Below are 12,500 nucleotides of genomic sequence, written 5' to 3'. Positions count from 1 at the left end.
TGTGATTATGGTAACGTGGGTTCATTTCGCGACCGGCCATCACAGTCTCTTCAATTTCTTTCGTTTGATCTTTTAACTTCGTAGTTACAAAGCATATCCAAAAAGCGCGAAAAATTCGAGAAGTTAAGAGGGCATTGTGGCTATTAGAATTACATATGTGTCTGGTAAAAGTGACCAGTAGATTCTACATATATACTACTGTGTATATATGTATATATATATATATATATATATATATATATATATATATATATATATATATATATATATATATATATATATATATATATACAATATATATATATTTGTATGTATTATATTTATATACTTGTATATTTTATATCATATATCATATATATACAATGCATATGTATGTATACACAAAAATAAACCCAGAGTGATACTTAATAACAAAGGAAAGCATACGTAATACAAAAAACAAGTACTGAAAATCATTACCAACAGTATACATCTTAATTAAAAAATCAGAATAATAATTTAATCATATAATCAACAACGTTAATATGTACTTAATTTGGAAAGCGTGAATTCCTGTCTACACCCTAATAGACATATACTTGCACTCGAGTGTAAGCTCGTACATACTCGTGTACTCGTGTTTAATTACATTAGCACAGGCGAAGCGACGCGACGACGGGTCAAAGCACCTGGCAGTCATAAAATATACATAACCTGAGCTTGAATTACGAGTCTTAAAGAGGCAGGTCTTTCGGAGATTAAGTCGAGAGCTTCAAGACACAAAAGTTGCGCCAGATTTCAAGGACATTTGCACTTGAACGTGCTCCTGACAAGACACCTTGGGGAAGAAGAAGAAGAAGAAGAAGAAGAAGAAGAAGAAGAAGAAGAAGAAGAAGAAGGAGAAGAAGAAGAGGGGGATGAGATAGAGGAGGAGAAGTTGAAGGTGGAGGAGTAGTAGGATGAGATGAAGGAGGGGAAGGAGGAGGAGGAGGAGGAGTATGATGAGATGAAGGAGGGAAAGGAGTAGGAGTAGGAGATGATATGAAGGAGGGAGAGGAAGAGGAGGAGGGGGAGTAGGATGAGATGGAAGAGGGGAAGGAGGAGGAAGAGTAGGAGATGAGGAGGGAGAGGAGGAAGAGACGAAGGAGAGAGAGAAGGAGGAGATAAAGGGAGGGAGAGGAGGAGGAGGAGGAAATGAAGAAGGGAGAGGAGGAGGAGAAGGAGGAGGAGGCAAAGGAGGGAAACTGGATGAAGGAGGAGGGGGCGAAGGGAGGGAGAGGAGAGGATAGAGAAGAAGAAGAAGAAGAAGAGGAGGAGGAGAAGGAGGAGGAGGCAAAGGAGGGAAACGGGGTGGAGGAGGAGGGGGCCGAGAAGGAGGGAGAGGAGAGGATAGGGAAGAAGAAGAAGAAGAAGAAGAAGAAGAAGAAGAAGAAGAAGAAGAAGGAGAAGAAGAAGGAAAAGGAGCAGCTAGCCATTAGGCGAAGTATTGTAAGAAGCCGTGTTTGGCCAAGGGATCAAAAGAGGAACTTCTTCTTTAACTTGCTCTTAGCCCCCTTCTTTCATCTTGCTTAAGAGGAGCCTAGAAGTCTAGAGACGAGCTCACTCGTCGGGGCGAGAGCATTTTTCCCCTTGATTTACATGATTAGGCATTTTATGGGATATCCTTTTTTTTTTTTTTTTTCCAGCGGGAACGAACTTCGACCTAACAATCCACCTTACGTGATCAGCGCTCTGGGGAGTTCCTTCTACTTCTGAGGAAGTGGCGGGTTAGTGTTGTTGAGGTTACTTTGCTTTATATATATATATATATATATATATATATATATATATATATATATATATATATATATATATATATATATATAATATACATATATACATACATATATATATATATATGATCCATACCACAATGCCCTCGTAACTTCTCAATTCTTCACACTTTTGTATACACTTATCTTTACAAAGCCTGAGATCCAAATGCAAGATCATGAAGAAATTCTGACATCTGAGATCCAGGAATCGAAATTCCCCTGTAGCATCCAGAGTATATATATGTATATATATATATATAAAAGTATATATATATTCACATATACACTCATACACACACACACACACACACACATATATATATATATATATATATATATATATATATATATATATATATATATATATATATATATATATATATATATATATATATATATATATATATACACATATACATATAGCGAGAATAACTACTAGATTGTGTTCGATGCAGCTGTAAAACAAACGTTGAAATTTCCATATGATTATTATTCATTCCGGCTGGACATGTTGATGAGTATTTATTCATACATATTATGTATGCATGCTGTATGAACGTTTTATACATTCCTACAGTAATTTTAATGGAATCGCTTTGGTGCAGTTGCACAAAAGACTATAAGTGCACAATTTATTTTCATATCTCATTCTGTTTGCAAACTGTCGGATATTGATATGCGCGTCAAAAAAAACAACGCGGACCTACATTTTAAATACCAGAGTATTTTGTTTACAAACAAGCTTTATCTAAAACTAATATTCCGTCAACGTTTCTCTCGATACATCGAGTGGAAGATGTTTTTGTCAGATTCCCTCACTAATCAATGTTTGGTGGATATCTGATCAATATAGGATTGTGTGTCAAAAATTTAAGGTTTGCTTGCAGGAATTATCGGAGATTTAGGTCAAGAAACAGGAGTACAGTATTGGTTAAGATGTATGGACACTAGTTAGCATACAGGAATAATAGGTTAATGCAGGAATCTTTGAAAAAAGTAGGAATGTTTGGCGGGTATCTGATCACTATAGAATTGTGTGCCAAAAATTTACAGTTAGCTTACGGGAATTATCGGAGGATTAGGTTAAGAAACAGGAGTATTGGTTAACGTACATGTACTCTTGGTTATCATACAGGAATAATAGGTTAATACAGGAATCTTTGAATAAAGTAGGAATGTTTGGATAACAAACAACTAATGTTTGGTGGATGTTTGGTCAGTATAGAATTGTGCCAAAAATTTAAGGTTTGCTTACAGGAATTGTCGGCGATTTAGGTTAAGAAACAGGATCACAATATTGGTTAACATACGTGTACACTAGGTTATCATACAGGAACAATAGGTTGATACAGGAATCCTTGCATAAAGTAGGAATGAATGGATGACAAACAGGAATATTAAATCAAACAAAAAATAGTGTCAGGTTCAGTTACAGGAACATCAGTAGGCATGAATATCAGTTTAATGCAGGATTTTTTTTTAAACACAGGAACCTTTTATTAACATATTGGAATATTAAGTAAACAATAATATAAGAGTATCAGGTTTACTTATATGAACATTGCATTGAAAAGCACGAATTTGTAAATATATCGGAATATTAGAAAATAAACACGCCGGAATTTCAAGTTAATGATTGCTTGTCCATTTCACAAAAGGCAAATATGAAACTCTCTCTCTCTCTCTCTCTCTCTCTCTCTCTCTCTCTCTCTCTCTCTCTCTCTCTCTCTCTCTCTCTCTCATTGAATGTAGTCAGGATTTCATGATATACAAGGAAGAAACTCTCTCTCTCTCTCTCTCTCTCTCTCTCTCTCTCTCTCTCTCTCTCTCTCTCTCATTGAATGTCGGGATTTCATGATATACAAGGAATAAATCTCTCTCTCTCTCTCTCTCTCTCTCTCTCAAGGAATCTCTCTCTCTCTCTCTCTCTCTCTCTCTCTCTCTCTCATTGAATGTAAAGTCGGGATTTCATAATATACAAGGAATATCTCTCTCTCTCTCTCTCTCTCTCTCTCTCTCTCTCTCTCTCTCTCTCTCTCTCTCTCTCTTAAATGTAAAGTCAGGATTTCTTGATATACAAGGAATAAACTTCTCTCTCTCTCTCTCTCTCTCTCTCTCTCTCTCTCTCTGTTACTGATTGTTTTTCCGAATATCACGAAAGAAACAGAAGGAATAATAATATTCCTCTCCTCATAATTGCAGCAGTTGATGCCAGTAACCCAGCCATTTAATTGACTAACAAGTGATAACTCAGCAAATCATTTAGCAAAATAAGCATTTGGATTCGGGAAAAATACGTACCTGGAGTTTCTCAAATTGATAAGTATTTTTACATTCGAGAAAAATACGTAGCTAAAGTTTCTCAAATTAATAAGAATTATTATTAGATTCTAGAAAAAATACGTACCTGGAGTTTCTTGATAAACTGATAAGAAGTATTAGTAGATTCTGGGAAAATACGTACCTGGAGTTTCTCGAATTGATAAGAATTATTATTAGATCCGGGAAAGATACGTACCTGGAGTCTCTTAATAAATTGATAAGAAGTACTACTGTAAAATAAGCTTTAAACCCAGCCACGTGGACAGGTAAATTAACACGAATTAAACAAAAAAGAGAGATAAATTTTACGAAAGTTATATGTTAGAATAAGTCAGAATAAACATTGAGATGAAGAAGTTATTAATCAAGTTAAGCCTTCATATGTAGTTATATTAGGATGAATTAAAACGTTATATTAGATGAGAATAATCACTTGGATTACATTAAGATAAACAGTTAAGTTGAGGCTCAGAAAATACTAAATTATTCTAATTGTTGTAATACTCATTATTCTAAAAGTTATGAGGATTTTCGATTCCCTTCCAGCCATCGGACTCCAGCCGTCCCCAGAAACTGGGGAAAAAGATGTAATTTTGAAATGGAGTACCCTTCGCTAATCTCTTAATAACAGAGAGAGATTATTGGATTTTTATTTAAAGAGATGAGAGGATATAACTGCGCTTCAGTAAATATATATATTTGTATATGTGTGTGTGTTTATATATATATATATATATATATATATATATATATATATATATATATATATATATATATATATATATATATATATATATATATATATATTTATACTGTAGAGAGAGAGAGAGAGAGAGAGAGAGAGAGAGAGAGAGAGAGAGAGAGAGAGAGATCAAAATCAAACCGTAATTAACGCGCTCACAGACACGCCGCGTATACTCACCGTGCTGTAATGTCAGGCAAATACGCTTTGGGTAGATTTATGCCCGCGCGAGAATTTATGAAGATATTAAGAAAAGAAAGGGTATTATGTTCGGGTCCCAAGATACGGAGCGTAAATTCCATGCTTGCCGCCAAAGGAGGTAAAATCAATCGTCTGGACTGCATTTTCTCTTAATTAAAGTTTCTTCGTGAGTTTTTAATTTTTTTTATTTACTTTTTTTTTTTGCTATACGTATAACGATTTTGATTTGAAGAATCTGTAAATATTGTGCATGTATTATAATTTTTATTATTGTAGTTGTTTTGGGATGTTACACCAACCCTACTCCAGACTTAATGATTGTATATATATATATATATATATATATATATATATATATATATATATATGTATATATATATATATATATATATATATATATATATATATATATATATATATATATATATATATATATATATATATATATATATATAGATCTTTTTTATTTTTCCTATATATATATGTACAATATTTTATAGTTATTTTCTCAATGGTGTATGTTTGCTTACCATAGTACATGCATTTGTATGATTTTTCTAATTTTACACGTGTGTGTATTTATTCAGAAATCTGTTTCATTTTTAATATTCTATATAAATATCTTGAATGTTTTTTTTCGGCAACTAAAATCAAATAGACATTCTATCAAAAGTTCAGTTATTCTTGCATTTAAAAAAGTCAGTATGCTTACAGGTTAACTTTCTTCATCCCCAAAAACACAAATTCCATGTTTTAAAAATTGTATATTATGGAAAAATCGAAGTGGGTGGAGAATTCCGAAAACCTGTCAATTAGAAAACGCAGCCAATTATGCGATGACCTCTCAGACCTCATTGGCACACTTCAGCTTACACCAGATTCCTAAGTTCTGTTGGTTAGAAAAAAAATTATATGTAAATGACATAACACAAATTGGTTATTTTATTTCACGTGGAAAAATGTATCATTAACTACCACCTTCGACTGTTAGCACACCATGAATCTCTCGATGACCTCTCAGACCTCATTCTCTCTCTCTCTCTCTCTCTCTCTCTTCTCTAAGTTCTGTTGGTTAGAAAAATATATATATGTGATATATATTATATATTTCATATATATATATATATATATATATACAGTTATATATATATATATATACAGTATATATATATATATATATATATATATATATATATATATATATATATATATATATATATATATATATATATATATATATATGTTTATATATATGTATATATGTATGTATGTATATATGTATGTATATATGTATATATACCCCATGAATCTATATAATATATATATATATACGTGTGTGTGTATATGTATGTATAGACATGTATATTTATATATATACATACAAACATACTTGTGTGTAAATATATGTATGTATATATGCAGCCCCTAAACTACTACTGTATATTTTTAAAACCGTGCGGATTTCACGAGTATATATTTTTTTTTAACGAATATGACGGAACGAACCGACAGCGGAAGTAAATTAAATTTCGGACAAAATGATCCACCCGTTTATTTTGCCCGGGGCACGAAAATGTAAGATACACCTGTTCAAAAAAGTTGTGGAGTTGATTAAAGGGACCCATTGGAAAATGAGAGAGAGAGAGAGAGAGAGAGAGAGAGAGAGAGAGAGAGAGAGAGAGAGAGAGAGAGAGAAAAAATGCAATTAGCATCACTTAACCTGATCTCTCTTGGTAAATACGTTTTTACAGTAACTGGTTTTAATTCCGGGAAGGTTTCGGAAATAGAATGGTTATAAATACAGATGACGTATTCAGTGGATGATTAGCTCAAATTATACGCGTATAGACATACACACGCACACCTGGCTATGTATGTATGTATATATATATATATATATATATATATATATATATATATATATATATATATATATATATATATATATATATGTGTGTGTGTGTGTGTGTGAGTGTATGTATGTGTATATATATATGTATATATAATTGTATATATGTATGTATGCATGCATCTATGTATGTATGTATGTATGTGTGTATGCGTGTGTGTGTGTCTGCCATACTGTGTGAACGCCTGGCGTCCTTAGGCAATATGTATGCGTATACCGTCTTATTTGAATTCACAATAGAGAAGAATCCTCATGAACTCTTCCTAAGGCAGATCAGAGAAAAAGTTTTTCGATGTGACTCCCAGGAAACTTTTCACTCTGTGATTCTATCTAAAAGAAGAGAGAGAGAGAGAGAGAGAGAGAGAGAGAGAGAGAGAGTTCTGATTTTGACAGAGCAACTCTGTGGCTTCCTCTTAACAAACATAGAACATTAGTAAATTAGTAGTACTCCTTACGTAAGGATAACTAGTACGACTGGGAAATAAGTGGCTTTTATTCACTGTTAAACAAAAAATATGTCTAGTCAGGAACTGGAAGGGTTACCGCCAGTGAATTCCTGTCGCCCTTGACCCATAATGACCATGTTATCTCTTCTGAAACTAGCGGCAGTTCTTACGAAATCGACCTGAGCGGCAGGATGTCAAAATAACTGAACGATTATTCACAGATAATCGGATAATTACAGTAATAGTGAAGAAAGATATTAAGATGTAATGGAAATTATGATGAAAAAGTTTGCTTGAAGTTCCTGCTTTCTTCATGACTCGACGGAACGCGATATCTTGGTCAGCATAAATCAGGGGGTAAAAGGAAGCTTATCAAATATTGCTTGAACCCTTCAAGTGAAATATAGGTTGAAGGATATCGAGAGCGTGTTATCAAAAGACCTGTATTGATTATAGTTTCGTCGGAAGCCATGTTCAAGATGATGGTAGAGACCCCGGTCCCCCTCCCCCACAAAAAAAAAAAAAAATAGGTAGGGTGGGGGTCAAGGGGAGGGGGGATATGGTGCTAAAAGACGAAAAAGTTATGTTAGTTAGGTTCAAAAAGACATTTCCTTCTACGATCTGGAATCTGAAGCCTCCAGCGAGGAAATTGTCACAGGGAGTAAGTATATAACTGATGATATTTTAAATTTTCTTAACATGAGGATGTATCCCTCGGCAGGGGTGGGTAATGGCAACAAGTAAAAAATCCGCTGAAGTTTCTACGGCGTAGTCGAGTTTTCTGTACAGCGTATAACGCTGTATGAAACTTTCAGCCACGGCCCATGTAACTCTTAACCATTTCAAAACAGTGATACCTATTACACCTAAGTTAACCTTTCTAGCAATGAAACCTATTTCCAGATTTCCTTATCATTTCATTCCATTTTACGCCACATATGAAGCTCCAACAGTTCGTCTCACAATCTTCATCGATTCTTCTTTCATTTGCAGTTGTCATTCAATCTTCGGGTCCAAACTTTTGCAAACACCTTGCTCCCATCCTCGCGCCACCCAATCTGCGACTCATCTCTTGACTTGCCTCTTCTCTCATCCTACAAACATCATTGAAGTTCGCTCTCATCCTACAAACATCATTGAACCCCGTTGGGGAGTGGGGGTAGTGCCTTCAATGCACCTGGCCCGGTGCACTGTAGGCATTAATTAAGGTGCTTTGCAGAGTCCCTTTTCATTCATGTTACTGCGCCTCCATTCATAGTCTTTCTTCCATCTTACTTTCCACCTTCTCCTAACAATTGTTTCATAGTGCAACTACGAAGTTTTCCTCCTGCTACACCTTCCAAACCTTTTCCTGTCAATTTCCGTTTCAGCGCTGAATGACCTCATAGGTCCCACTGCATGGCCTTTAGCCCAAATTCTGTATTCAATTCAATTCAATACAAACATCACATTGAAGTTCCCTCGTAAATACCCGCGCGAATCAACCACTTCCATTCCTCCGCCAAACCCGTATTAAACATTCATTAAATCCGACTGCGAGGCCATTTGCGAAAATTGAAAAATAAGCAGCGAAACAAAAAGCCAAATAACACCAACAAAAAAAAAAATAATAATAAAAACCACAAATTCTTTGTTCATTTTTCTGCTGCTGGAGAGCGGTTTCCGTACCTTAATAATTATCTAGACAAAGATATTTTTCCTCTTAATAATACCTTCTTTGTTTCCTTTTTGCTGAGTCAGTGCCTTTATATTTCTCAATAGAGAAGTGAATTTTCAGCTTCGGTGGAGAAGAATAAGGGAAATGCATTAGTGAATTTCGGAGGGATCTGGGAAATGGTCCTCACTAAGTGACAGCCTTTTCTCTGAGTATGATTATTATTATTATTATTATTATTATTATTATTATTATTATTATTATTATTATTATTATTTTATTTTATTTCGATTTTTTTTTGCTTGAATATTTTCTCTTTTTATTTTATAAAATTTTTGCGCAGGCAAATTTTATTTATAACTTGATGTGGTATTTTTGGCTACAGTGTAACTATTATTATTATTATTATTATTATTATTAATTAATTATTATTATTATTATGGGATAATAAGACCACATAATAGAAATTACAAGCAACGCTAAAACCTAGAATATAATTGCAATTATATATATATATATATATATATATATATATATAGTAAAGAGAGAGAGAGAGACAGAGAGACAGACAGACAGACAGAGACAGAGACAGAGAAAAGTCCTATTTACAAACTGAATAAGCGTAATTAAATCCAAAAATATTAATAAGACTCTCTCTCTCTCTCTCTCTCTCTCTCTCTCTCTCTCTCTCTCTCTCTCTCTCTCTCTCTCGTTTACACGCCGATAACGAAAAGCACGCATGTGCGAAAAGGAACACGAAACGACACCACGACGCAGAAAGTGGCGTTTATCTCCGCTTTGTCAAGTACCAACGCCGGCGACACTCGAATGAAGATTTGCATATCGAAAAAGCAATAGAGCGATTGCCGTCCTCGCAATTATTTCGTGTCAGGAATGCAACGCGATTTTGGGAAAGATGTTATAATTAGGGATATATATATATATATATATATATATTATATATATATATATATATATATATATATATATATATATATATATATATATATATATATACACATACACATATGCATGTGTGTACAAACATATTTGTATGTATATATCTATGCATGTGTTGGAAGGATAATATATATATATATATATATATATATATATATATATATATATATATATATATATATATATATATATATATATATATATATATATATAAATTTCTCCTTTTGGCAACCATCTTTTCATCCGCTCAAAATAACATATGACTTGAATGAAGAAAGGAATAAAGCCCCGATTTTCCCTTTCTTTTGACGAATCTCTCTCTCTCTCTCTCTCTCTCTCTCTCTCTCTCTCTCTCTCTCTCTCTCTCTCTCTCTCTCTCTCTCTCGAGCCAAAGGAACCAATCGATGTTTCTTTGTGAGGATATATTTATCTCAAATCTCCTTCCATTGTATCCGTCGAAAAGGATGAGGGACGGAGACAATAAGCCAAACCCGACTATCGCTAATTATCGTTCGGAGCGAACGGTTCCAATCAACACAAGATTGCGGAGTTCGATTCGCCCGGAACGGAACGGAATGGAACGGACCGGAACGGAAGGAAACGAGACGGAACAAACGGAACGGAACGGATTGGAAAGAAGCGAAATGAAAGTAAGAGAACGGGAAGTAACGGAACAGAACAAAACGAAATGGAACGGATCGGAAAGAAACGAAACGCAACTGATCGGGACAGACGGAACGGAACGTATCGGAAAGAAGCGAAATGACAGTAAGAGAACGGGAAGTAACGGAACAGTAAGGAACGGACGGGACGAAATGAAACGTAACGGAAATAAAACCAAGGAGAACGGAACGGACGAAACGAAACGTAACGGAACGGAATGTAACGTAACGGAACGAAACATAGAAAAACGGAACGGAATGAAACATATAGAAACACGGAACGGAACGAAACAGGAAGGTGACTGTAGTCATCGAAGTGTATCACGCGCTTCATTTGTTTATGAAGGGACGCTGGCATGAGTAGCAGTGGGTCACAATGACAGGCATCTTGTGTTTATCCCAAACAGAGGAACTGTTAAAACTGCTATGAATTTCCACATGCTGTTATAGGCATTCCTAATGTAATTAGCCACCTTTCGTGAGAGATATATATATATATATAATATATATATATATATATATATATATATATATATATATATATATATATATATGAGTCTGCTCAGTAAAGGACAAAGAAGTCGAAAGGCCTTGCAGTACTCAATTGTTTCCCCCTTCCTCGTGGATTTTGTCTTTTATTTATATATTCATCACGTTCCATATTTTCGTGATTACATATATATATATATATATATATATATATATATATATATATATATATATATATATATATATATATATATATATCTATATATATATATATGTGTGTGTGTGTATGTGTGTGTATATATATATATGTACACATATACATATACATATACATACACATACATACATACATACATACATACATACATACCCGAAAGACTCGTAATCAAACAGATGCTCGGAGTTATCGGCACGTGAAAAGCTGACTGGATAATTGACTAACAGCTTAATTGCCTCACTATACAAAGAAACACGTCGTCCTCAGCTTTCCCAATGGTGCAGCAACAAATGCAGGAAAGGACGAGATTATTTTGGGGCATCGATCGGAATTCACGTCTGTAATAATAATGTTTAGGCAAGTTTTCCCTGGCGTAGATTGAATCCCGTATGTTATAGTATAGTGCTGAGGGATGAGGGGAGAGAGAGAGAGAGTGAGAGGGAGGGAAATGAGGGAGAGAGGAGTAATATCGAGAGTACCCTTTTTTCTACGTGGTTGAGTAGAGAGAGAGAGAGAGATTGCATTTGGAAAATACAGTAAAGTATGTAATAAAGAGAGAGAGAGAGAGAGAGAGAGAGAGAGAGAGAGAGACGGAGGTTGGTTCGAATGAAAGAGATAAGATGAATGACCTTAGTTATATACAGAGAGAGAGAGAGAGCGAGAGAGAGAGAGAGAGAGAGAGATTGCATTTTGGAAAATACAGTGAAGTATGTAATAGAGACAAAGTAAGAGAGAGAGAGAGAGAGAGAGAGAGAGAGAGAGAGTGAGAGTGAGACAGAGGTTGGTTAGAATGAAAGAGATAAGATAAATGACCTTAGATATATACAGAGAGAGAGAGAGAGAGAGAGAGAGAGAGAGAGAGAGAGAGAGAGAGAGAGGGGAATTGGTGAACAAGAGTAGTGGATTCTCAATAAACTCCTTGGTGAACAAACAGAGAGAGAGAGAGAGAGAGAGAGAGAGGAGAGAGAGAGAGAGAAGGGTTAGTTTATCTGTGATGGAAGGATATGAGGTGGAAAGTCTCCCGCCTCCCTCTGAATGGGCACTTGCTCTTGCCATGCCTCCGAAGTGTTGATCTGCGGAGGGGGAGGAAAAGGGGGCAGGGAAG

General features: G+C 34.8%; 2 protein-coding genes across 4 annotated transcripts in view; both read left to right on the top strand.

The window, feature by feature from the left end:
* Positions 1-12,500, top strand: part of LOC136833233 (DBH-like monooxygenase protein 1) — a 1,137,248-nt gene that overhangs the window by 486,058 nt on the left and 638,690 nt on the right. The gene's annotated exons all lie outside the window — the stretch shown is intronic.
* Positions 1,174-1,551, top strand: LOC136833000 (neurofilament light polypeptide-like). The gene has a single exon (XM_067094650.1). The coding sequence runs from the start codon at positions 1,174-1,176 to the stop codon at positions 1,549-1,551; it is 378 nt and encodes a 125-aa protein (XP_066950751.1).

Source organism: Macrobrachium rosenbergii, chromosome 51, assembly GCF_040412425.1.
Source record: "Macrobrachium rosenbergii isolate ZJJX-2024 chromosome 51, ASM4041242v1, whole genome shotgun sequence".
Lineage (NCBI taxonomy): Eukaryota > Metazoa > Arthropoda > Malacostraca > Decapoda > Palaemonidae > Macrobrachium > Macrobrachium rosenbergii.
Note: the sequence above shows the minus strand (reverse complement) of the source record. Positions and strands in the feature narration are given on the sequence as shown.